Below are 24,327 nucleotides of genomic sequence, written 5' to 3'. Positions count from 1 at the left end.
GACAAGGAAGAAGCAAAGAGTGAAGTCGTTTTGGGGTGGTGAGGGGAGAGGTAGCGTAGATGGAGAAAGGAAGTTGTTTTGGTCGGAAAGCAAAGAAAGTCGACCGAAGCCCGCGTTCCAGCGCGTCCTCCAACTTCAACAACCACTCGGCATGTCTCTTGGGCGACACACCGTTACATGAGCTCACAGCTACGATGGAAATGACCAATTCAACAGTTTCGATCGCAGACCTGTTTGTACAAGCGCAGTGCCATCGCTGCTACTAAACAGCCCACCATGGCGTCCGTCCGCTCTCTAGGCATTCACGAACCCTCGGCCGTCTCCTACCTAGTTTCAGAGGGCATCCTACCCCCGAGCCCTCGGAAGATCTCTACACATGGACAATATGTACGGACGAAAGCGGATTGACCGGCTCTTTGGACGACGAGCTGGTATGGACCAAGCATTGTGTTGTTTGGTCTCGTGCAGGGATGGTCAAGCGAGTCTTTCGAATGGACCCAGAGAAAGAAGAGATTCGACATGCTCTGTTCACCCAGTTTGCCGCTGGGCATAACAAAAACTCGGGAAATACGCCTCTCAGCCGCCCAGATGGAACTTCGGGAGCACCAGGTGCGCGAAAGCCCTCTCAACGCACCGGGAAAGCGTCAGCTCCGGAGGCATTTTCAACTCTGGATCTTCATGGAGATGCGCGAGTAGCGGTCGTGGCTCCGCAACAGTCCAGTGAGGCACTCTCCCGAGCTCTCGTCGTGGTCCTCAAATCGCAAGCCCATATCTTCTTTGTCGCGGGAAACAGCCATACAATACCTCTCCCATTTGAAGTTGACTCTGTCTTCGCAACACCGCGTGGTCTCATTTTCCAGAGAAAGGTTCTGGAGGACGATGCCGGTAGTCAACACCCAACCGCGCCACCTAATTCATTTATGACCAGTTCGTTATTTGATCCAGGCGCGTCCCAGTCGTTTGGCATACCAAGTATCAAAAAGAGCAAACGTCCCTCAACAAAATCCTCCTCTAATCCGGTACCTTCCTGGTTGCCCAAACCAAGCTCAAGCGCAGACCTCCCTCGGGTCTTCTCTCTGATTAATCCCCAGTCGGAAATGGGCCTGGTTGTGACAGCTCAGACATCCAAATGGCTTCAAAGCAGCGTCAATAGCACCAGAAGAAGACCATCCGGTCTTGAAGTGTTGGATCCGGTGGATGAGATTGTGTACATCTCTCCCAAAGACGAACTTCTGGGCACCAGCAGGGGTCCACTGAATGGAGCTCCTTTGATCCTTGTGGTTACTATCAATACAACCACCGGGATATACACAATTTGGACTGCGCGCTACAAAGATGACGAATCCGGAGGTTCAATCAAAGAAAAGGCTAGACGAGAGACTGGAGGCACTCGGTCCGTGCGACGAAGCTCACACTTCGGTATGGCAACCGGTGCAACAACTCCCGCCGCTCGGTCTGGGGCAACCAGAGAGAGCTTTGGGCCGTGGACGGAAGACTGGCCTTCTAGCCAACCATCACTGGGACGAAATGACCCCGAAAACGACCTGGCTGCGAGGGTAGCCCAGGACTTTGGGGATGTCGGTGTTCCTCTCAAGGCATCCAGGCGAGTCAGCTCATTGCTTGCTCGAACCGACCTTGCTACAAGTCAGGACCGCATCACCTTCTCGGAGATGGCCACTGGCAGTCAGTCCAGCACTATGCCCCACGGAGCTGGGTTGAGACAGTCTATAGGCGGAGCGAGCACACGAGGGAGCTTTGGCTTCAATCCTCGAGGGTCTTTACCTCCGGGTACAGGATCCGTTTACAGCAATGCAGGCAGCTTTCTGGATGCCCCCGTTGATAAGCTACTTGAAGAGCTGAACAGCGAGAGTCTTTCCAATGGGTTCGAGAACATCGGGCTGCGTGAGTCCGCATCTGGGCTTCCTGAAGAGCTCTTGTTGAACAAAGTCGAAAGCTTCTCTTCGCAATTCTCCGGCATTTTCCAAAAATCTGCTCAAGCGCCAGCGTCCCACCGAATGAAAGTTTCGACATTGGCATCTACCGACTATGGAGGCAACCAAAAGGGCCACACTGCCTCTCTAGCAGTGTGCATCTTAGATAAAACGTCACGAAACATGACCATTGTGAACCTAAGAGCAGATCGCGAATCACTCTCCAAGAGCCAGAAGAAAAAGGCCAAGTCCACTGGACAAAGCTCGGTTCTTGTCCGCGCAGTTAGAATTCAAAATGTATCGAACGTTCTGGATGCCTGCAGGATCACAGACGGCGAAATTTCGCGCATCCTTTCGCTGAGCGAGACGGATTCCAAACATCGCGAGCTCTCATTGCAGACTCTTTGGGGTAGTCCTATCAAGGTCGAGGTTCCAGTGCCGCTACAGCTGTACGAACCCGATGGGATCTCTGCCTACAAGCTTGAAAAGCGCCCAAGGGAAAGTGGTGTCCACCGGGTTATGGCTGATCCAGACCTGATATTTAATCGATTTGATCACGGCTGCTCTCGAGGGAAGATTGACCTCGTTGACACTCACCAGCAGCGACATCGACTGCAGATTCAAATGGAGCCCCGCAATGACCTGGTGAAGAAGATCCTCAAAGTCTGCAAATTTGCTTTGCGTGACTCCGAGAAAGCCGGCGATGGCATCATGGTCGCTTGGTGGGAGGTGATCAAATGGCTCCGGAGCAGAGAGGACATTGAAAATGACCTCGAGTGGACTGCTATGACTGTTGTCCTCTTAAGTTTGGCTGTCCCCTTTGTCTCTCCCCCGCCAACCCAAGCACCGAAACGAACACGCCGAAAGAAGAGTCTCCTTAGGTCGAGCAGCGGAGGAAACCTGGACCTGGAAAGCTGGGAGGCTATGCTGGATCTGGAATCTGGCCCGGCGGGTGTTGTAGCTCCGTGGATGATGGAAAGCTCCTGGGGCTGGATCGTTGAACAGGATGCAATTGAGAACCTCACAACGAGAGCACCCAAGGCCGATAACCCAAACAGTGGCAGCCTGTCTACATATCGCCAGAATTCATACTTAGTCCGATGCATCGCCCTTGCTCGCGAGTTCATCCAAAGCCCCCTGGGAATCAGAGCTGCGGGTCACGATGGATATCTCCCTATATCGGAAGCATTTTCTGAGAACACAAGATGCACTGCCTTGTGCAGCGTTGTCGTGGCTTTGCATTTACTCCGCGAAGAACAAAAGCTCTCCATCTGCGACTCAGAGGAGTCACGGAGACCTCTTGGCTTGTTGGCTCCTGTCCTCGCCCAACTGGGTAGCTGGTTGGGCTGGGAGTCCTGGAAGGGGAGTGACGATGCTTATTACGGCACAGAGATGACTAGCATGGAGCGTTGGCAGTTTGAGGACAACACACATATCTCTGGATTAAAGGTTCCTAACGAGCCTTTCCCACCTCCGTCCATTTTTGAGTTCCTCATGGGTTCTGCCTCTCATCGAAACCCTTCACCATTCGTTTCCCTTCTGGACATCGTGAATGCATCTGAACGGACTCCACGGAAAGGGCGGATGTGGCGCGAATGCTTCAACATCACACCAAGGACGTGTGCATTGAATGGGTTCTTCTCCGAAGTTCACAGCGTGTCTACGCCTCTTGAAAAGATCAAGCTCTTGCATCGCTGGGGATTCACCAAGAGTGTCATCGATAGCTTCCCGGAGGGTGTTGGTGCGCCACTTTATGAAGCGGTGCTGCAATGCCAAATTGAGGCCTCGACGTCGTGGAATGCCGCGCTCCTGGAGCTGATCGATCGTGAAGACCTTTACATGTCGATGAATCCTGCCCAGACCAATTCATTGTCAGCACCACAGCAAGCCGTGCTTTCTCACGATGCCATTCGTGACTTCCATTATATCAGCAAATCTGCTTTAGACATCGATGCGATCAACGCATTCGAGGCATCTGCTGAGGCCGACCGTTCCTCGGTGACCAAGCTCATCTTCCGAGAAGACAAGCGATTCCTCGAGGCAGCGAGGTTATTGAACCAATCCAAGGCCCCAGTGGCTGAGTGCATTGCTGAGCCTGGCTGGAGAGATCAGGATCTGTTAGACGCACAGAAGGAGATTGTGCAGCTTGTCACAGTTCGAACGCTGTCTACCCCCGCTGGTCGTGGAATGCTCGCTTTCAGTGGCAGATTGCCTTTGTTGACAGAAAAACTGCCTCTTCCATCCTTTTCCTTGCAGTGTGTGATGAAGCCAGACAACGTGACAGTCAGCGCGGACAGAGCCTTGTTCTCAGAAGAAAAGGTCTGCTGGGCCTTCTTCCACAACGGTGTGTCCACTGGTCTCGCTATTTCCAAAGCTTCCAAAGGTATCGATACTTCATGGATCTTGTTCAACAAGCCAGAAGAGCTCACGAATCGGCATGCTGGATTCTTGTTGGCTTTGGGTCTCAATGGCCATCTCAAATCGCTGGCTAAATGGGTTGCTTTCAAGTACCTCACTCCGAAACATACCATGACATCCATTGGTCTCCTTCTTGGACTCTCAGCTTCATACTTGGGCACAATGGACACTCTCATTACACGTCTGCTCTCAGTGCATGTAACAAGAATGCTGCCCTTTGGGGCAGCTGAGTTGAACCTCTCGCCGTTAACCCAAACTGCTGGCATCATGGGAATTGGCCTGTTGTATTGCGGCTCTCAGCATCGCCGCATGAGCGAGGTCATGCTCTCAGAAATCGAAAACAGCGAGCATGACGAGCAAGCTGCCACCCAAGAAGATCTTCGCGACGAAGGATACCGCCTGGCTGCCGGATTCTCCCTGGGTTTCATCAACCTTGGCAAAGGCGACGACCTGCGAGGCATGCGAGACATGCACATTGTCGAGCGTCTATTGGCGATTGCCGTTGGCACGAAAAACGTTGACATCGCCCATGTACTTGACCGTGCCACAGCCGGCGCTACCATTGCCCTCATGATCATCTTCATGAAGACGAATGATGCAGTTCTAGCCCGGAAAATTGACATCCCTGATACCACCGTTCGCTTTGATTATGTGCGGCCAGACTTGTTCTTATTACGGACCCTGGCACGACACATCATCATGTGGGACAGTATCAACCCCACCGCTGAATGGATCAGTCAAAGCTTGCCCGAGGTGTATCGGGGACGAGCACGGCTTACAGATGTTCGCCGCCTGCGCAGCGAGGACATGCCTTTCTTCAACATCATTGCAGGCCTTTGCTTCGCGCTTGGCCTCCGTTATTCTGGATCTGGAGAGGCCCAAGCGAGAGATCTTTTGCTGTTCTATCTGGACCAGCTGATTCGCATTTCAAGACTGCCTGTTCGTAGCTACGATGCTAGGCTCGCACGCAACTCGGTGCGGAATTGCCAGGATGTCGTGGCCCTGTCTGCGGCTGCTGTCATGGCTGGTACAGGCGACATTACTCTGTTCCGTCGTCTGCGTTCGCTGCACGGGCGAATCGACGTAGACACAACTTATGGCAGTCATATGGCGGCGCACATGGCAATCGGTGTGCTCTTCCTCGGTGGGGGTAGCTACACACTCGGCACTTCTAATCAAGCCGTGGCCTCGCTCATCTGCGCCTTCTATCCGATTTTCCCAACTACTGTCCTCGACAACAAATGCCACCTCCAAGCCTTCAGGCATCTCTGGGTCCTCGCCGCCGAGCCACGCTGCTTAGTACCTCGTGATCTCGACACTCGCCGTCCCATTTCTATTCCCATCACCATTACATCCCACGACGAGTCTGTTCGCACCCTCGGTGCCCCGTGTCTACTACCAGACCCCAGCCAAATTTCTCGAATCGAGATCCGCGGGTCAGATCATTGGCCCCTTGTCCTAGACTTTAGTCAAAACGACACACTCCGCGAGAAATTCCTCCGCGGTGACCCCTCCATCTATCTCCGTCGCAAGGCGACCTACAACCCCGCGAGCTCTTCGAGCTCTGTCTTCGCCTCGACTTTGACCGGCCTGAGCGAAGCTCAAGACATTCTTCCCACAGCTGCCGCCGGAGCCTCAAACCCAGCCAAGGCAATTCCCCCCTCGGCCTGGCCAAACCGCACCGCGCTACTTGCCGGCAAGCACTCCAAGGCCGCATCACCATCTCAGAATCCTTGGGACTGGGTCTTCCACCTGCCATCCTTACAAGACCTCGACATCCGCGAGCGTTCCCTCGTCCTCCCCTCATCCTTCCCAATGCGCTCCGCGCGGCTCACGAATGATCTCATCTCCGCACCACCCTGGCTGCGTACCTCCGCTGTGGACGCACGCCTCACGTTATCCCATACTGTGCGCAACATCGTACAATCCGCGCGCGGCCGCGGCGCTGATCCCGACCAGATTCGGGATCGCATGTGGCAGCTTCGTCTGTTATTTGACTGGCTGGATCGTACTCAACCTGGTGATGAACGTGATCATCTATCTAGACAGGTGTTATCGGGTGAACAGAAGCCTCAGCCGTCTGGTCTTTGGTTGAGACGGGACTTTGTTGAAGATGCCAAATGGCAGATCTGGGGAGTGCAGATTGGGGATCGAGCCGAGGCTTCATAATGTAGAATAGATTTATTCCAGTATCCAATTGTTGGTTTCAACCCAGCTGAACTTCATGTTACTAGTCTTTCCATTTTCAAACTACTTTTAATTCTCTCTGATAATTGTGCAATGCGGTCTAATTTTACGCTGAAATGCGCCCTTCGCTAACCAAAACCGAATCACCCCGGAGCAACACTTCCGTGATCCTCTCTCCATCTCCGCTGCGGGAAACGGTGACGAAGATATCGTTTCTCCTTCCCATTTCCACACCTTGAATGATGTGATAAAAGAATGGACCGGTCCCGCGTTCCTTGCTTTCCTCGAGTGCCAAATAGCAAGCAAGAGCACTAGAAGCACTCCCCGTCCCAGGATCTTCCCAAGAAACAAACATTCTCGTGCGAAGCTGTTTGATCCCATTCTCATCATTTCCAAGGTCCACAAAGTATTTCGTTCCTGTCAACCCGCAATTCCACCCATCATCCATAACCTCAACGTTGAGACAATCTTCCAGCAATCCAGCAGAGACACTCGCCAGGCGATCCACGTCTGACAGCTCAGCTAGGACGAACGACAGCCCCTTTACGAATGACATGATCGGAGCCGTGCCCTTCACCACCATATCCGATACAATGGGTGTCTGATGCAGATGGCACTCAAAGGGAATCGAGGCGCTCAAGAGTCCAGACAAAACTTCCTGTGAAATCGGGATGGGGCCCGCCTTTGTCACAAGTTCTCTGAGGTTTCCCGCGCGGCGAGCATAGTCTCGTAAGACGTACATGGCTGTCCCGATGGTGGGATGGCCGGCGAAGGGGACTTCGCATTTTGGTGTGAATATGTCAATGTCGAAGGAGTCGAGTTGGTCGGAGTCATTGGTGTTTTCTGGATGCTCGTGGAGGAAGACTGTTTCAGAGAGATTGAACTCGATGGCTATTTTTTGCTTGGTGCATTGTGTGAGGGTGGTTCGATGTTTTGCTGGGACGAGGACGATGGCCAGTGGATTGCCCAAGAACCGAGTCTTGGTGAACACGTCTACCACAGCATATTCTAGGGACATGGACATGGTTTCGGGTCGCGTTTGGAGGGTGTAGATGGAAGAGGCCGGATGTTTTGAACTTCGATGGCCTGGAATCTTCATGAAGTATATATACGGCCTAATATGGTATCCGCTTGTCTGCTCGGACGCCACTTCCGAGCCCTGGAGCGTTCCAAGGTTCCCCAGCTGGTTCCTGAACTACTCAGCTTCGGATATGAACTGTATGGATCTTTGGAGGGAGATCTGTTCCCTGAAGGCCAAGCCCTGTCGTTCTTATATAGTAGAAAAGTAGCTCTCTCTTTCTCTCTTTTGCTGGTTTTTGTTTTTCTCTTTCTTGATCGCCGACTCAAGATGGGCTTTGACATTTTCGTGTCAACTAGATGCTCGGAGAACGTGGACCGACTACAATTGTGGATCATCGGCTCTCTCGGTGAACGTAGCCCGAGCAGATCCACCCGTGGACTATACCCTTCCCCCCCCCATGCTTGATTAATTCTAGTTTTGCGTAATTAGACACCTTGCCGTAGATCTCGGGCAACCCTCTGATATGGAGCTCAAAATGACAAATCAGCCCTGGAGTCATTTAGTACCTCTTCCCTTGGGGGTGATCTATATAAAGAGCGATTGGATCTGCCTTAATACACCCGCGAAAGACGAAGGAATTAACAAACAGCCAGCACAGAATTCATATCTCCCATCAGTAAGATGTCCGGCAAGAAAGTTATTTTCACAACCAAGGCACCAGCCCCCTTCCCTGTCTTCTCACAGGCCATCGCTCGAAATGACACAGTCTACTGCTCTGGCATGGTTGGGTTAGATGAGAACAATGCGATAGTGAGTGGAGGAGTCGCACGGCAGACAGTTTGTGATCCTCCAGTCTCTGTCTCCTTGTCTGGTCACTGATATTGCAGGACCGAATTCTCCAAAACCTAGCCGCTGTCCTTGAAGAGGCCCAGTCTAGCTTGCAAAATGTTTTGAAGCTGAATATCTACCTCACATCCATGGACGACTTTGGTGCTATGAATGAGGCATATATGGAGCATTTCTCGGCTCCACTACCTGTATGTTTTGCTCCATCTTTCTTCTGGTCTTCATCACTCGGCTGTTACTCATCTCTGTAGGCGAGAACATGTGTCGCTGTCACAGCATTGCCATTGGGTGCTCATGTGGAAATGGAATGTGTAGCGTTCATTTAAAATATGAGATTTATGGTGCATATCCGAGATGTCAAAGTTGATCTCTTATTTGAAGTTGCTTGAAGTTGTCCCGGCGTGGACGGCTATGAGTGATGTTTACAAAAGGGGAAGGCGGTACATCTTATCACCTCTGTAAGCAGGCTCTCACTAGTCCATATCGAGCAGGCGGAATAGAATTGCCTGACAAAAGGGACATAGGCGGCTCTGCAGGTCCAATCGCTAGAAGTCACCACTTCCACCACTTTCAATAGTCTCATTTGTAGGCCATATCGGAGGTAACTCGGTGTGTTTCGCTGATTAAGTTCCCACAAACATGCCCAGTCCGGCGAGAGCATGTTTAGAATGTCGAAACCGGAAGTTGAAGGTCGGTGATCATGATCATGATTCATCAATTGCCTCTTGAGCTCTATCTAATTTGCACAGTGTGACCATGTACGACCAATGTGCTCGACATGCCGACGCTCCCGTAAAATATGTGATTACCAGACAACTCACAGAACGCCATTGACCAGAAGGTAGAAAGGATCGTCAACAACGAACGGGCCAAACATACTAACGTCGGGGTTTGATTCCAGCTACGTAAACCAGATTGAACAGGAGCTTGCTGAAGCAAGAGCTCTTCTGCAAGAAAACGGCAGCCGAACGTCCAATGGCCCAGGTTCCACGCCCGGCGACGCGGTCGGCGACGCAGCCGGCCATTTGGAAAGTGAGCCACACTTGCACGCGTCTCGCTCAAGAAGCCCTGGTATTAGATCCAGGGCATACCACCTAGAGGTATGGGCATCGGAAACATATGGCACACATGGAAGAGCCCGGTCTGAATAGGTCTAGATAGCCCTCGGGTCAAGAGTCCACGATACGATGCGTTCTCATGCCGCCCGAAGATGGGCCACCATCATTCACGTTTGAATGGGACGAGCGGCGAGATGCGGTGAACAGCGCATCGTCCAATACCCATTCAACAAATGATTCTGCGAGAGGTGGATACTTTGGTACGTTTCAGACTTATCTATGGATGCAACTCGTCAAATTTTCTAATGGCACCTTAGGAATTGCTTCAACAAAGGCATTCCTCCGCATCATCGGCGTGCGAGAGGATGAGTATCACCATCCAGTTCATCACCAAACTCCGCTCACGAGTTCATGTGAAAAGAAACTGTCCCTTCTGGGTGAGCATATCGATGCTTATTTCGCGTGGTGTCACCCTTTATACCCCATCATACATGAAGCGACCTTTCGAGCTCAGATGATGGAGCTGGTAGCTCGGCCGTCTGTGACAATTTGGAAGATGCTCCTTTACACCGTTGCCGCTCTCGGGGCATTTTCCATATCCACAGAGAGCGAACGAAGTGATATGGCCCTTTTCGACGTTGCCAAGGCACAATTTTCCCATGAGATCATGGAGATGGGAAACATGTCCCTTGTCCAGGCATTGTTGTTGATTTCGATCTACCTGCGAAAGCGATACAACTTGAATTCCAGCTATAATTACCTGGGCTTGGCTAATCGGGCTGCAATGGGAATCGGGCTCTATAAGGAGTTCCACTCTTCTACCAGCGAGCCTTTCTTCCGGGAAACGCGGCGGCGCCTGTGGTGGTGCTTATACAATCTGAACCTCGAGGTGTCCATTGCATACTCCAGACCGCAGGATTTGCCACAAAGGGAGATCGAAGCTCATTACCCTCTTAATATACATGACTTGGTTAGTGACATTCGTTGATCTGGTGATCTCATTGGAGCCCTTTATAATAGGTTGCAGGATTTGAACCCGAACACTAGCTCCGTGACAGCTGAAGCGAACAATTCGACGCTTTACTCGTCTTTGAAGTTTGGAGCAGCATTCTACTTTGCTATCAGCAGCATTTACCCGCGAATCATCTCAGGCCCTTATCCATATGCAAAGGAATTGCTCCTCTTTGACGACTCTACGACCAGCGCCTGGGAAACATCACTTCCATCCTTCTTTCGCACAAACGTCCCACAACCCCCCAATTATGTCTTCTGCCACGCCATCCTTCACTGGCGTTGCTTGAACTTTCGAATACTGATGTACCGGCCATTTGTCGTCTGGCTCTTCATCATGCGGTATCGCAATAATCCACCCAAAGAACCGAGGGATCCAGCCTCTGTTAATACCGCCATCACTCGCTGCATGAAAGCCGCAGAAGAGTCAATCAGCACGATCTCGGATTTCTGGAACTCCCATACTCAAAACGCACTCACGGGTTGGTACGCGCTGGACTTCATTTTCACCGCCGTCTTGATACCAGCTATGTGTCTTCGTTATGACTCAGGCTCAGCACAGGTACCTTCATGGAATTTACAAGTCCGAAAGGCTGTGAGAGTTATTGAGTCTATCACTTTGTTCAACAGTTCCGCATCGCACGGCCTCCGTATCATTAAATCTCTATACAAGGATCCTGATTCTCAGGAGACCGAGCATGATACGTTGGTTTCAAACTCGGCAGAGTCTCAGTTGCAAGACTCTATTCCTCATCCAACGACAGGAGTTGAAGACTTTTTCCCGTCAACGCCTGACATATTGTATGTTCATCCCTGTCCATTCGATTTTCGTAGATAATGCTAATAAACGGTTTTTGACCTGACAGTCAGAATTATCATATCTGGGATCATTTTGATGCGTTTGCTGAACGCTGAAATTCCAGGTTTCTTGGCCTGTTCAACTCAATCTATCAACTTGCCTTGGACATTATCATCAAAAAGAAGAAGAAAAAGAGAACTCGGTCACCATTACATGGAACCTTTTCATCAGACCTTGCTCGATGCCAAGTTTCAATGATGGACTCATGCTGCATGCATCCATCCATGGATACTTCCTGATATGACTCAGCCCTCGGTTCTCTGATCCCCAGCGACCCATCTCGGTGAGTCTGGACGCCCACACAGGGAGCCACTAATAATTTGCTTCATGGGTGCTCGGGAATGGAATTCGGACATTGAGGCCCGAGATCCGAGAACCGGGACGCTATGCGATCCGATCATTAGACTTGCACACTTCGGACACCTCGTCCGAGGTCCAACATGATCCCTTAGCCAATGAGGGAGCTGCAGCTTGACTGAAAATCAACTAAAGCTTTTGGTTTGCACTATCCCGACGATTTCCGAGCTGTGGCTTCTATCCTCATATACGGAGTACCTGAGGGGAGTGATGTGAAATGTCTACACTATTACTAGTGATTGTATGATTTGAAGTTGGAGCAAAACGAAAATACAGCGAATTTACTTGACACACTATGCCAAGTAATCAGTGATCATCCAATGGCCTTGGGTGCATGGTGCATCTTGGAGATTTAACGATTCCAGTTTTTATATAGATCTGAGTCACCTGATCTTGGAAGTCCAAGCTGAGTCAGCCTTCGTCAAGGTGGTAAAGAAGACCCCACTCGACATGCGAGTATCAATCTAACTAAATATCTCTTTGATGTACTCATATACTCCGTAGAAGTATCAACCATTGCAGCCTGATTCTGCGGGAATTACCAGACTGAATCCTCACCCACGTAGCGGGCTTGAAACCATCGCAGCGTAGTCTCAGTATTCTCCGCATCACATCGGAGATATTGGCGGGGATCCTGACACCATCTCCAATTCAGATCCCGCCACATTTGTTCTCTCCCTCTCCTTCTCTTCAATAATTTCTCCAATTGAAATCTCCCTCTCTCAATCCTCGCCCTCAAAGAATCCAGACACCAATCGCAATGGCTCAAAAAAAGCAACCCCCCAAGCGGAGTAAGCATCCAACCCCAAGTTGCCAACCGCAAAGCAAACCACACCCTAACATCCAATCCAGTCTGGGCATCCCTAATAACAAACCTCTCATACCTCCCGGGCCTCCTAACCCTCCACCACTCCCTAAACAACCCCACCCCAGACCCCAAAGCCGACCCCACTGCAAGCCAAGGCACGAAATACCCATTCGTAGCCCTCTACACCTCAACCTTCCCAGCCGAAGGCCTCAAAATCCTCGAAGCACGCGGTATAACAGCCCAACTAGTTCCCTCCGTGACACCAGCCATCACGAGGAAGTACGCGCAAGACCCCCGGTTCGCGGAAACATGGCACAAGCTCGTCGTCTTCTCTCTTGAAGAGTACGAGCGCGTCGTCCTACTAGACGGTGACATCATCGTCCGTCGGAATATGGATGAGCTTATGGATCTACCGCTGGAAAAAGGACCACTTGCAGCGGCGCATGTTTGCGCTTGTAATCCGATGAAGAAGGCGCATTACCCCGCGAACTGGTATGTGAGCGAAAAGCAAGTTGCGAATCGCGAATTGTGAAAGACTTAGAGATATCTCATGTCGAGATCCATGAAGCTATGATTCTAACGCGCCGCAGGAAACCCGAGAACTGCGCCTACACAACGCAGCACTCGACATCCTCAACGGCGCAAACTACAGCGCCGACTCCCTCGTCCGGAGTCGGGATGCTCAATAGCGGGGTTCTGGTAGTGCAGCCGTCAGCGCAGAGCTATAGCGAGATTACAGCTGCGTTACAAGAGACTGAGCGGATTGAGAAGTACATATTCCCAGACCAGGATTTGTTATCTGATGTGTTTCTGGGGCGGTGGGTATCGCTACCGTATGTGTATAATGCGTTGAAGACGTTGCGGATAGAGGGGGTGCATGATGCGATTTGGAGAGATGAGGAGGTGAAGGCTGTACATTATATTTTTGCTACGAAGCCGTGGCATGAGACGCAGCGGGAGGGGGATACGGAAGGACTTGATGAGACGGGGGTTTGGTGGTGGAGGGCTAATTGGGAGAGGATGGGGAGGGAAGGGAAGGCTGGGATTGAGGATCAGTTTTCTCGGGGTTGATTTGGGGATTGGGGGAGAAGCAGTTAAGATGATGGTTAGAGGTGGAAATAGAGATAGATGGTTCATGTGTTTATGTGTTTGTGTATAGATTTTGTTAAGTATTGCTACTGTATCAAGTTAAAATGGTCATATTGATATCGACATTCAAAAGTCAAGTGAGATAGCTCCTGTAATGCATATTCGCAGGTTAACCAGAGTATGTCCGTGATTTGCATCGACACCGTCAACGTCGCTTTCATTTGTACAGCTATTTAACCTTCATACCCGACAGCAGAGAGATCTTTCCGCACCGCGTCCTCGGTCTGAATCTTCTTCATTTGCGTATCCTCCAACTTCTCGCCGCCTGCAAGACGCATCTTCAGCTCATCGATAGCACGGATCTTCTTCAGGAGACCACGAATCTTCTTATCTTGAGCAGAGGGGTCCTCAACAGGCGCGGGTGCGGCAGGTGCCGGGGCGGGAGCAGCCGCGGGAGCAGGGGGAGTAGACTTGGCAGGACCGTTGCCATTGGGGGCATTCTTGCCGCGGCTACGGCTGCGGTCTGGGCTGGGGCCAGTGGGCGCATTGGCAGGGGGAGCGTTCTCGCCATCCTCCTTGGACTTCTTAGCGGCCTCGCGCTTCTTCTTGTTCTTAGCAGCGGACTTGGACAGGTTCTCGGCAGGCAGGGCAACGCCGCCACCGGGAGCGGCTCCAGGAGGCAGGTACTCCTCCGAGGGCTCAGCGCCGGGGATCTCACGGCGACGGGGCTTTCCGAAGCCGTTCATGCTGGCGCCGGGCACGCCGTCGCGAACAAAGGCGGCACCACCTTCGTCCTCACGCTTGAAGGCGAGGGGAGTCAGCTGGCCACGTGCACCGGGGGGACGGTAGGCGCCTGCGGGCTTGACGGGGGCCTTGCGGGTGCCCATGTAGGCTGTCGCGGAAGGATGGGGTGCGGGAAGCTTGGTGAGCGGCTCACCCAGCGGGTGTTGATCGATGCTCTGTGGGCGCCAGGTGACGTCGTAAAGCTCGGTCATTTCTTCATTGTACATGAGACCTCCGCTCAGGTGCCAGATGCGCACACCGTTGTCGACACGCAGGCGGGGGCTGGTCGTCGCAGTCAGAATGTACTGTCCGTCGGGGGACCAGGCACACACGCTGGCGTTGGAGGCTTCGACAGTGGTGATCTTGTGGTAGTTCTTATCCATGTCGTAGAGATCCATCTGACCAGCCAAGTTACCGAAACCGGCAACCAGCACAAATCGACCGTGCGGGGAGAATTGAATGGTGTTGCGGGGGGCGAGAGGGAAGTTGTGCTTGGGCACACCGCGGAAGTTGAAGATGGTGGTCTTAGCAGGCATGTAACCGTATACAACACCGAACTCCTTGGAGTTGGGGTTCCAGCTCACATCGTGAATAGGACCTTCCTTATCTGTTCGATCATTAGTAAACAGACATTCAACATAAATTCAAATCTTGACATACCAAGATCAATACGCGAGTCGAAAGCGCCGCTGGCACTCAACAAGTATAGAGTAGTCTCGCCGTAGTAACTCTTGCCAGTGCGATCAACTTCAGTCTGCGCAAGCACAATCAGAGTAGTTCCGGACGCGTTCCACTTCAGCTGAACCTTGTCACCCTTGAAGAAGCTCTTCTGGGAAACAGGAGCAGAGAACTGTGGCACGATGAACACCTTGACCTGAGCGGGCTGACCCTTGCGCTCGGGGATGAACACCGCAATCGACTGGGTCTGACCGGGCGACAGGGCAAAGTCCGACACACCCTCGACACGCAACTTGTTCCAGACAGTGGACAGGTTGTCACTCTGGTAGAACTGGACCTCGTTGGTGACAGTGCGGGCGCACAACTTCTCATCGGCGGAGTATTGCAGGTTCCAACCGGTCTGCGACTTCTGGACAAAACTGCCCACGACCGAGTGTTCATCTCCGGCCTCAATGGCACGCCACACCTTCAAGTTCTTGACGGCGTCTCCGTTCGCATCCTTAGACGTGCGCTGCCAGGTGATCACGTAGGTACCGAGCGGGGAGAATCCCAGCTCGAACACGTTATCGGCGGGGATGGTTCCAACGACGTGGCCAACGGAGGGGTCAATGATGGTGACCCTAGCGACAAAAACGATGTTAGCATGTGACATGACAGAACGAAGATGAAGCGGGATCGGCTTACTTCTCGGGCGATGCCCAGGCGTAGTACCGGCCACACGGCGAGTAGGCGCTACAGCGGAGGTTACCCTCTGGTCTAACAGACGGTCAGCGATTATTCTCCCCATAGATTCAGAGCTGGACTTCTCACTTCACGAATCCCGACAAAGGCTCATAGACGGGAGCAGCATCCATGATGCCAATGCCCTTGAGCGTGCGGTCTAGAAAGCACGTCAGCGATAATCCAGTGGTACATCCAGTGCCAGTATCTCCAGTTGATCCAACATCAGAAACAAAGGCCCAGAGAAAGGGAATCACGCACAAGCAAGTTGCGTAGGAGCTGCCATGTTGATCTGAATTCGCAAATCTAGGAAAATCCACCGAATGAACCGAAATCGCAAATCTAGGAAAATCCACCGAATGAACCGAAATCGAAATGTATTCCAACAGAAGCGCAGAGGCGGGTCTCAAAATCACGAGGCGCGAGTCACTGAGCGACGTTTAAAGGCCAAAAATAACCCTGAAAGCAGGTTAAAAGGATCGTGGAACAAAGCGTATCGAAAGGTCGAGAAATCGCGGACGCGTTCAAAAAAACGGTGACAGTAGGAATTGAATCGGAAATGAAGACTGCTAGACAAGTCAATGCCAGCAAAGGGGTCGAGGGTGGTTTGGAGGTGGGGAGGATGAAGAGTGAAGAAAGAAAATTCGGGTGTTGTGAAGTGGCTCAGATGCCGTCATCTACCTAAGGCGGCGAGCGATCTATAAAAGTGGTGATATCGTCTGGATAGGCATATATCTAAGGGATCTATACATATTTGTACTGTAATTAACATGATTCTCCGTTAGAGAATGACTCTCATTCCTCTTTCAACTTGTTTCGACAGTCTACACGCAAAAAGAACAGGTGGCAATGTGGAGGGGAACAGGTCCAACCACAAAGAGTGCAGAAACAACCACGATCAGATCGTCTTTCACGCCTCATCTTTGATCTCTCTTGAAACAGATCATATAATTTCAAATTCGTCATCTGTCTGAGAGTCATTCTCGTATAACTACAAGCCATTGAAAGTGTCATAACCCTCCACCGAAACAACATCACCATTAAACTAAAACGCCATCGTAACAAGTCTTAACCAACTCGATTTGCAAAAGCAGATTCTAATCCCGACCCGGTGATCCAATCCCATTGCCACCAGACGGCGTAGCCATGCGCGGCGTGCGAGCAGTAGTATCAACCACATCCGGATCAAAAGTCATCCCGTCCACCATGCGGGCATCCTCACTCAAGGGTTCCGGTGTACTCGAACCCGCAGGCGATGGCGAGACCATCGATCGCTCCCCAGCATGATACTGCTGTTGCTGGAGATACGAAGAGAGAGCATTGGGACGACTTACATTCGAGCTCATGGAAGGAGGACGGTTCCCATGGCCCGAGGAAATGCGATTCAAGCCCGGGGGACGAGAAACTGGACCGCTGATGGTACTATTTGCGCCCTCGCCGAAGCCAACGAGACTAGCGTTGCTTTCACTGACATTGCCGACGCTGTCCGTCTCGTCATCGTGGTCCTCGCTCATTTTGTCGGCGTCATAGACATCGCTGCTACTGGCCCAGGTGGTGCGACCGGCGAGACTGCCAGTCGCACTGGCGCTGCCGACGGTGCTGCGCTCTTTCAGCGCTTGGCTCTCGAAATAACCGGGGGCATGCGATGGGGGGATTTGGGATGTCTGGTTGCCGGCGCGGGCTGTGGCGACGCGCTCCAGGCCGGCGAGTCGTGAGATACGATCTGCGCGTTCGGCTTCTAGGGTTGTAGCTGATGAGGTGGAAGAGTGGTGGGCGTGACGACCGTGGGGGAAATGGCCCTGATGGCCGTCTTTGATGGCGGTGGTGGAGAGGGCGGATAGGGAGGTTGTGCCGGAGTTAGGGGTGCCTCTGATTCCCCCACCCGTTGGTTAGTATTGATTTCCTCATCGCTTTCACATGGAGAAATTGAAGGTCTTACGGTCCCATCTCAGACGGGGTGACCGGGTCCGATGGGGGAGGTGGCAAGTTGATTAGAGTAGGAGTGGTCATGATGTGTGTAGATTGGATGTAGATTGAGATATGAGATGAGAGATGGAGAGATGGAGAGAGGAGAGGAGAGAGAGAGAGAGAGAGAGATAAAAGTAAGCGGAGAGCTACAAGGTCAGCACCAAAACGACAGTGTATTTAAAATGAAAGGGAAGTTGAGAATCAAAAAAGAGGTCTAAATAATTAATTCCGACGTCATCTTCCGTCTCAAGAACCAATAGTCGTTTCACGGTATTTCCATTACCTCGTATCGTCTTTACTGTCCATTCATACATAGAAACAGTCCTGCTGTTCACTTGCGATTCTCATAGCTTCCTCGTAAGTCATCTACCTCTTTTTGCAGCTTCGTGAGGTCCGCCAGGATGTCCAGCGCGTTAGACGGTGGCTGGTTTTCCACTTCGGGCGGTACACTATCACTACTACGGATCATAGAGTCTCGCGTGCGCCGCGGCGGAGGGAGGCGGAGGGGGTCCTGTAGAGCCCGCGGCAGTTCCCGGAGTACCGTAAGAGGAGGCACGCCGTCCGGCTTTCAGTGAAGACGGTCTAGAGGTGGGAGGAGGGGAGAGGTTGGAGGGAACATCCGCCAGGGGAGTGATCGGTTGGAAATCTCCCAAAGATGGCGGGGGCATACTGAGCCTGTTGCGTGCAAGAGACCGAGTAGATGGAGTCGACAGACCCGGACTGGGAGGACGAGAGCCATCATTACTCCCTGAGTCGCGCTCGTATGAAGACATGGTTAATCGATGATGTTTCGACTGTGTAGACTTGGATCTCCGCATTTGACTCTGCCGTCGACTGAGCGGCGGTGTCGGCGGGCGTTTGTTCTGGGAATGACTGCGTGTGAGCGAACCCGTGGGTTCCGTCGCTCGGTGGTTGTCCACTGAACCCGAGTAGTCCGCGGTTGATGGCAAAGACACCGTGCTAGGGTGTAAGCCCCCGGGCATCAAACTGTGAGGGGAGCCATGAATGGACAGACGGTTTGTCGATTGAGACCGTCCGGTTTCTGGGGGTTCAGCAGTCGTAGAGCTGATCCTCCGTCCATGATGGCTTTTCGGCGGAGGGGGTGGCTTCTTGTCTCTGCGGCTGGGCGGGCTGGTACTTGCTTCCAGCCTGGAGCCTGGCTGTACTGGCTGACGTACGTGTATTGCGTGATGGGAGGAGTCCGGAGACGGATGTGTGTCAGGGGCTGTGCCCCCTACCGAGCGCATGTTGCGGTCGGGTGAACTGGACGATGTGGAGGATCCATCTGGCGATGGAGCTTGGTGTGGAGCGGACCCAAAGGATGGTGGACGATCATCGGGAGCTGACCAACGGGTCTGTCGATTGTGCTCATCGCTTTCGCTGGCCGACAGGTCTGGGTTGAATGGGTTGTCGTCATCGGAGCTCGAGCTCGAGTCGTTTACCTCGAGCTCGAGGGGGATTGACGACTTCCCGTCACCGTCGGAGACGGTCGGTGGGGTAAATTGCGACTTGAATATATCAGGGGCAACATTTGAGGGTGAGGGCAAGACGGATTCGGGGGATCCTGTCTCATAGTCCCATCAGCATCTAGCTCTCCCGGTGGTATTGTGCTTGGGCTTGGGATTAAACGGGGAGTGAAGAAGCCAATGCAGGGTATACTCACCCAGATTTCTGCGAAAAGGGTTTGATCCCGCCATCGCCAAGGGGTATTGAGACTCAAAGATGGAGGGGAAGAGGAGCGGCTTCCCCGCCATGTTATGTTCTACACGCCGCTTTCCGACTTGAGGCGTCCGGCTGTCCCGGTTGTTACAATGTACTTATTGGACTTATTGTCCTTAATGTCCATAACGTCCATGTCCAAGCCCAAACCCAAACCCAAATAATAATATAATAATAGCAGTCAATTTGAATGGTCCCTATTGTACAGGGAAAGTATGATACAAAAATAAAAATAAAAGAACGCTCCTCAAACCCGATATAACCCGGTAAAAGATAGTATCCCTCCCAATTTCCCAGCTTCAAGCCCTTTCCCCTTAATATATCACCGCTCATTATAGACATGCCACGTCTCTTCGTCCTCGAAGAACTTATGTGCTAGACGTTTGCCACTCTCGGTAGGCTGGCTGAATGCAATTTGATCCTTGGTTATTTCCATGCCGTAGATAAAGTTGATGACCACGCAGTCGAGAAGATCCAGGGCGATCCCCTTACGCCGCGAGGATCCGGAGGTCCAGATGCGAGAGACGCCAACAATGGCCGGGTGCACTTTATCTTGAGTGGAGACCGAGGAATTGCTCGCGCCATTTTGGTCCTTGGCGACCGGTCGCGATTCCCAGATGCGCTCCGTCAGGCAGAGTCCCACGCAGCGGCTATCTTTCATATGGAGGAAGACCCGATACCGGTCCACTTTCTCGGTCGTGCCATCTTGTAAATGTTTCGGGGGTTCCGTCTGGCTCCAGAGCGTCTCGTCATCGATCTCCGGTGAGGAGAGCTCTTTGCTGACCACCTCTAGGACTTTCTTCGCCTGGCTCTTGGCACTGGGCGACGCTTTACGGTCGACAATCACCACGTAGCCTTCGTCAAACCGAGTCGCTTCGTAGATCCAGCGCGAGGCGTTGGCGCGCAGGAACGCCTTGCCCAAGTCGATTCCGGTCGCGTTCATCTCGTGGAATTTTTTGTGCAATGCCGCGTCTTCCGTGTTGGAAGGAATATATTCCATGCCGCAGGTGGCACAGGTCTTTCGTGTATCGGTGCCCAGGTCGATCTGCATCTGGCGCAGGACGGGCGGCTTCTGGCCCTTTTGCTTGGGCGGATCCGCGGGTCGCACGGTGTTGGAGTTGACTTCCGTCAGCGGCGACCCGGCCGGCGCGTCCTTGTGCTTGCGCTTCAAGAAGGAGAAGGTGGGCTTGCGCGTATTTGCTGGCGGCGGGGTGAGCCGTGGGGGTGGCGAGGACGGTGGTGTGGTGAGATCGTCTATATCGTCGAGGGTGCCTTCTGATAAAACCACGGAGTTGCGACGCGACGGGCTGGACAGCACGGCGGCGGACGATTCCCGGATAGCATATTGGAGGTTGGCTTCAGCTTCATCCGACTCATCTTGCACGCGTCGCTTTTTGGAGGCGCGCTCGTCATCGTAGACGCGCCATGTCGGTCTTCCGTATGTTTTCATAAGGCCTCTGTGGGAATGGGGTTAGCTTTGGTTCGCCTGTTGGGGGTCATCCACGGTACCTCTTAAATGAATTGGTCACTGTCCACGGCATGGCCCTGTATTCCAAAAAGTGACAGACATTCAAAGGTGGGATGAAGTTGAGAAATTGGCAAGTTTACACCTGACGGCACGCGCGGGACGCTAATCTCTTTTAGGACATATTGTTTCGGTGACTAACGGGCTTTCTTACCTTTCCTTGACGTCTTTTCTGATGAACAGATGAAGCTGAATATGGAGAGGATGAAGATGAAGATGAGGATGAAGATGAAGATGGAATATTGATGGAAGTGGGAAGGAGGGAAGATAATCCAGAGAGAGAGAGAGAGCAAGGTAGTAATAACAACAGAAATCCTCTCGCCACCGGAATTATGAGTAAGGGGATCTTATACTGTTGCAAGATGAAGTTCTTCACCAGCCATCTCTTTGTGTTTAAATTCCTGACTTGTTGGTATGCTGGGAACATTGCCCCTTTCTCCTGTCAAACAGAAGCTCCGCGCAAGTCCACACGGCTCCCACTTCCCTCAGCCAATGGGACTATTGGGTAGGACTGACTCTGACGGGAGATTAAAATATGACGCCCTTTTGTGGTGCCAAGGCACCCTCATTGACTCCCAGTGAGAGTCAGGATACACTGATTTGTGCTTGCTGCCTTCACTCCACGGCAACCTGCTACCGGCTCTACTCGTTCCCTATGCTACCCTTGCTACAGAGTACACCTGCTACACTGCCATCCCAGCCCCAAGTACGAAGTACGGAGTACGCCTCACTGAGCACCACTTGCCAACACGAAGGATTGGCTGATTGGGCGTCAGAGATCATCCCTCCACACTGATTGGCTCCCACGAGGGGGACCTTAACCAGCACGTTACGAGAACCCAAAAAGGCCCCCAGATTTCACCTCATGGGTCGAGTACATAGAGTTCACTGGACTCGGTGGCAACTCAGCTTCTTGGCCGTGCCTATCGAGGTTTGTTCGGTCGCTAACACAACTGGGTCCCCCAGAGGGCCTTTCGTTTCAGAATAAGCATAGAGAGACCTCGCACGCCTAATGGGGTTTCTGCTCTGGGATGTGGTCATTCGTATCACCTTCAAGCCATTCATGGCCGCGGGATTAACGCTGACCCGGATTCATCACTGCTCATTCGACTGGCTTCCAGCGGACCCCCGAGGGAGAGATGGAGCAGGAACCAGTCGGATTGGGTTGCGCGAGGTCACCAACGCAACTTGCAGTTGTTACACATACTCATACTCATCATTTGGTCTCGATCAAGTCGATCTTCCCCAGGCAGAGATCCCCAGAGCGCGTCCAGCTTCATCCATTATGATTGGGATGAACGGAAGACTGAGTTCAACACGCAGTGTCAGGTCTTTTGTGGCGAAGCTACCAGGATACTGGTACCCTCCTTCTCTCTGGTCACCATGATCTGGTACAGTAAGATGTAGAACTTCCAGAGACTCTTTCTTCCACAAGACCCAAATTCTGTCAGTCCATACTCGTCCAGGCTAGAGGAGACGATCCCGGCGGCAGATTGACAACGGTGCCTGGAGCTAGTGCTCACTATGCTCGCAATGGGGTATCACCGAAACGGTCAGAGCCAAAAGTTCCGAAAAAATAGCGGTCAGATTGTAAGCGTGCATTTTCAGTCCCGAAAGAAGGCTTCGGTATACGAAGTAGTTCGAGGTCAAGTTCAAGTTCGAGAGCAACAAGGCGAGGAAACTCCGCTCCGCAGTCCGGCCCGAGTCTTGCCCCCAAAAACTTTTCTGCTAAAATTCTTCAACTTCCAACAACCCAACTCAATCCCAAAATGTCGGAACAAGAACAAGCTGCGGGCAAGAGAAAGCGTGCGAGTAAGTTCACACCTGTTTGAATTGTTTTCTGGTTCTTTGGTGATCTGTCACCCCCCTTGCACTGTACACACATGTTCGGACAATTCAACTCCGCACTTGCAACCGCGTTGGGAACCCAGTCACCAGTGGCCAACGAGTAAGGGGCGCAAAGAGGGACTGGTTCTTCAAAGGAGCTAGTTCAAAATTGGGCTGTGCAACCTTTCGGGTCGATTTGCCCCCCCGACCTCCTCGCCTCTTACCCCTCCTGCATACTTTTTGCATCTCCAAATGTCTAACGGTTTATCTACAGGGACCCAGTCGTGTCCTCCTCCGGAGCTCCCTCAGCTCGTCGCGGAGCAGCATGTGGCCATTCCTTCGCATGACAAGGACACCCAGCGCCTGATCGTGGTGCTCTCCAATGCCAGTTTGGAAACCTACAAGGCTGTCTCCAGTGGCCGTAGTGGCACCAAGGATGAGAAGTTCTCTCTGCTGAACAGCGATGAGCACATCGGCATCATGCGCAAGATGAACCGTGATATCAGCGAAGCTCGCCCCGATATCACTCACCAGGTACGATTCAACATCGCCCGGGTCATCTGAGTCCAACGCACTATATGCGAAAGAGACGATTCGTAAAAACGAAACAAACACATAAAATGACTGTCCACTAACCGACCCGTAGTGTTTACTGACCCTGCTTGATTCTCCCGTCAACAAGGCCGGTCGTCTCCAGATCTTCATTCACACCGCCAAGGGTGTCTTGATCGAGGTCAACCCCTCCGTCCGCATCCCCCGTACCTTCAAGCGATTCGCCGGTCTCATGGTGCAGTTGCTTCACCGTCTCTCGATCCGCTCCACCAACTCGCAGGAGAAGCTGCTCAAGGTCATCAAGAACCCCATCACCGATCACCTGCCGCCCAACTGTCGCAAGGTCACTATGAGTTTCGAGGCCCCCTTGGTGCGCACCCGGGACTACTTGGAGTCTCTGAAGCCCAATGAGAGCGTCGCCATCTTCGTCGGTGCCATGGCCAAGGGCCACGATGACTTTGCCGATACCTTCAAGGATGAGAGCATCAGTATCAGCAACTACAGTCTCAGTGCCAGTGTGGCGTGTAGTAAGTTCTGCCACGCGGCCGAAGAGGTTTGGGATATTCTGTGAGAATTCTCCGGTTGAAAATGCCCATCGCGCCCATTGAGTGCGCGTCTGTGTCGTCGTCGACGGCACACGCCTTTTGGCTCTGGATTTCTTCCGGGCGGAAATGAGTCACGTTGAATGAATTGCTCCTGTAAACCTACTGTGTAGGCTTTGAGGGAGTGACTCTTTCGAGTGTTTTCCGGCTGTTGATTTCTTTCTTTTTGTTTTTCCAAGAAAAAAACGCCCCCTCTGCCTTCTTATGTCTTTCTCTGTTTTGTTTTCAGGGGAATCTTATATATAGACGGCAACTACAAGCATCGGGATTCATCCCAGATCGCAGTGTTTGTCTGCTTTGGGGTTGAGAGGACTGACGGGTCTTCTCCCTCATCTCAGCACACGGGTTGGATGGCATTTGGTTCCTTT

At 52.3% G+C, this 24,327-nt stretch overlaps 10 protein-coding genes across 10 annotated transcripts; 5 read left to right on the top strand and 5 right to left on the bottom strand.

Moving 5' to 3' along the window:
• Positions 1–276: 276 nt before the first annotated feature.
• On the top strand, positions 277–6,518 carry N7506_005064 (anaphase promoting complex subunit 1; the record flags this gene model as incomplete). The annotated part of the gene is made up of 2 exons (XM_056954358.1): positions 277–281; positions 338–6,518. The coding sequence occupies 2 exons, from the start codon at positions 277–279 to the stop codon at positions 6,516–6,518; spliced, it is 6,186 nt and encodes a 2,061-aa protein (XP_056813247.1).
• A 124-nt stretch (positions 6,519–6,642) lies between these two features.
• Positions 6,643–7,560, bottom strand: N7506_005063 (PhzF family phenazine biosynthesis protein; the record flags this gene model as incomplete). Its single annotated transcript, XM_056954357.1, has 1 exon — positions 6,643–7,560. One exon carries the CDS (start codon positions 7,558–7,560, stop codon positions 6,643–6,645), a length of 918 nt encoding a protein of 305 aa, XP_056813246.1.
• Positions 7,561–8,238: 678 nt separating this feature from the next.
• On the top strand, positions 8,239–8,729 carry N7506_005062 (RidA family protein; the record flags this gene model as incomplete). The annotated part of the gene is made up of 3 exons (XM_056954356.1): positions 8,239–8,394; positions 8,445–8,594; positions 8,655–8,729. 3 exons carry the CDS (start codon positions 8,239–8,241, stop codon positions 8,727–8,729), a joined length of 381 nt encoding a protein of 126 aa, XP_056813245.1.
• Positions 8,730–9,600: 871 nt separating this feature from the next.
• N7506_005061 (fungal specific transcription factor domain-containing protein) lies at positions 9,601–11,310 on the top strand (the record flags this gene model as incomplete). The annotated part of the gene is made up of 2 exons (XM_056954355.1): positions 9,601–10,431; positions 10,489–11,310. The coding sequence occupies 2 exons, from the start codon at positions 9,601–9,603 to the stop codon at positions 11,308–11,310; spliced, it is 1,653 nt and encodes a 550-aa protein (XP_056813244.1).
• A 1,138-nt stretch (positions 11,311–12,448) lies between these two features.
• On the top strand, positions 12,449–13,567 carry N7506_005060 (glycosyltransferase family 8 protein; the record flags this gene model as incomplete). The annotated part of the gene is made up of 3 exons (XM_056954354.1): positions 12,449–12,479; positions 12,541–12,988; positions 13,087–13,567. 3 exons carry the CDS (start codon positions 12,449–12,451, stop codon positions 13,565–13,567), a joined length of 960 nt encoding a protein of 319 aa, XP_056813243.1.
• A 251-nt stretch (positions 13,568–13,818) lies between these two features.
• N7506_005059 (translation initiation factor 2A) lies at positions 13,819–16,052 on the bottom strand (the record flags this gene model as incomplete). The annotated part of the gene is made up of 5 exons (XM_056954353.1): positions 13,819–14,975; positions 15,029–15,666; positions 15,731–15,802; positions 15,857–15,926; positions 16,028–16,052. The coding sequence occupies 5 exons, from the start codon at positions 16,050–16,052 to the stop codon at positions 13,819–13,821; spliced, it is 1,962 nt and encodes a 653-aa protein (XP_056813242.1).
• Positions 16,053–16,863: 811 nt separating this feature from the next.
• On the bottom strand, positions 16,864–17,776 carry N7506_005058 (uncharacterized protein; the record flags this gene model as incomplete). Its single annotated transcript, XM_056954352.1, has 2 exons — positions 16,864–17,635; positions 17,706–17,776. The coding sequence occupies 2 exons, from the start codon at positions 17,774–17,776 to the stop codon at positions 16,864–16,866; spliced, it is 843 nt and encodes a 280-aa protein (XP_056813241.1).
• A 416-nt stretch (positions 17,777–18,192) lies between these two features.
• Positions 18,193–19,488, bottom strand: N7506_005057 (uncharacterized protein; the record flags this gene model as incomplete). The annotated part of the gene is made up of 2 exons (XM_056954351.1): positions 18,193–19,298; positions 19,398–19,488. 2 exons carry the CDS (start codon positions 19,486–19,488, stop codon positions 18,193–18,195), a joined length of 1,197 nt encoding a protein of 398 aa, XP_056813240.1.
• A 287-nt stretch (positions 19,489–19,775) lies between these two features.
• On the bottom strand, positions 19,776–20,903 carry N7506_005056 (ESCO family N-acetyltransferase; the record flags this gene model as incomplete). Its single annotated transcript, XM_056954350.1, has 1 exon — positions 19,776–20,903. One exon carries the CDS (start codon positions 20,901–20,903, stop codon positions 19,776–19,778), a length of 1,128 nt encoding a protein of 375 aa, XP_056813239.1.
• A 1,844-nt stretch (positions 20,904–22,747) lies between these two features.
• On the top strand, positions 22,748–23,928 carry N7506_005055 (18S rRNA pseudouridine methyltransferase; the record flags this gene model as incomplete). Its single annotated transcript, XM_056954349.1, has 3 exons — positions 22,748–22,790; positions 23,080–23,339; positions 23,452–23,928. The coding sequence occupies 3 exons, from the start codon at positions 22,748–22,750 to the stop codon at positions 23,926–23,928; spliced, it is 780 nt and encodes a 259-aa protein (XP_056813238.1).
• Positions 23,929–24,327: the final 399 nt, after the last annotated feature.

Source organism: Penicillium brevicompactum (genome assembly GCF_028827555.1).
Source record: "Penicillium brevicompactum strain IBT 35665 chromosome Unknown utg000003l_segment0_segment0, whole genome shotgun sequence".
Classification (NCBI taxonomy): Eukaryota; Fungi; Ascomycota; class Eurotiomycetes; order Eurotiales; family Aspergillaceae; genus Penicillium; species Penicillium brevicompactum.
The sequence above is the reverse complement of the archived record's forward strand: the minus strand, read 5'-3'. Positions and strand labels throughout refer to the sequence as shown.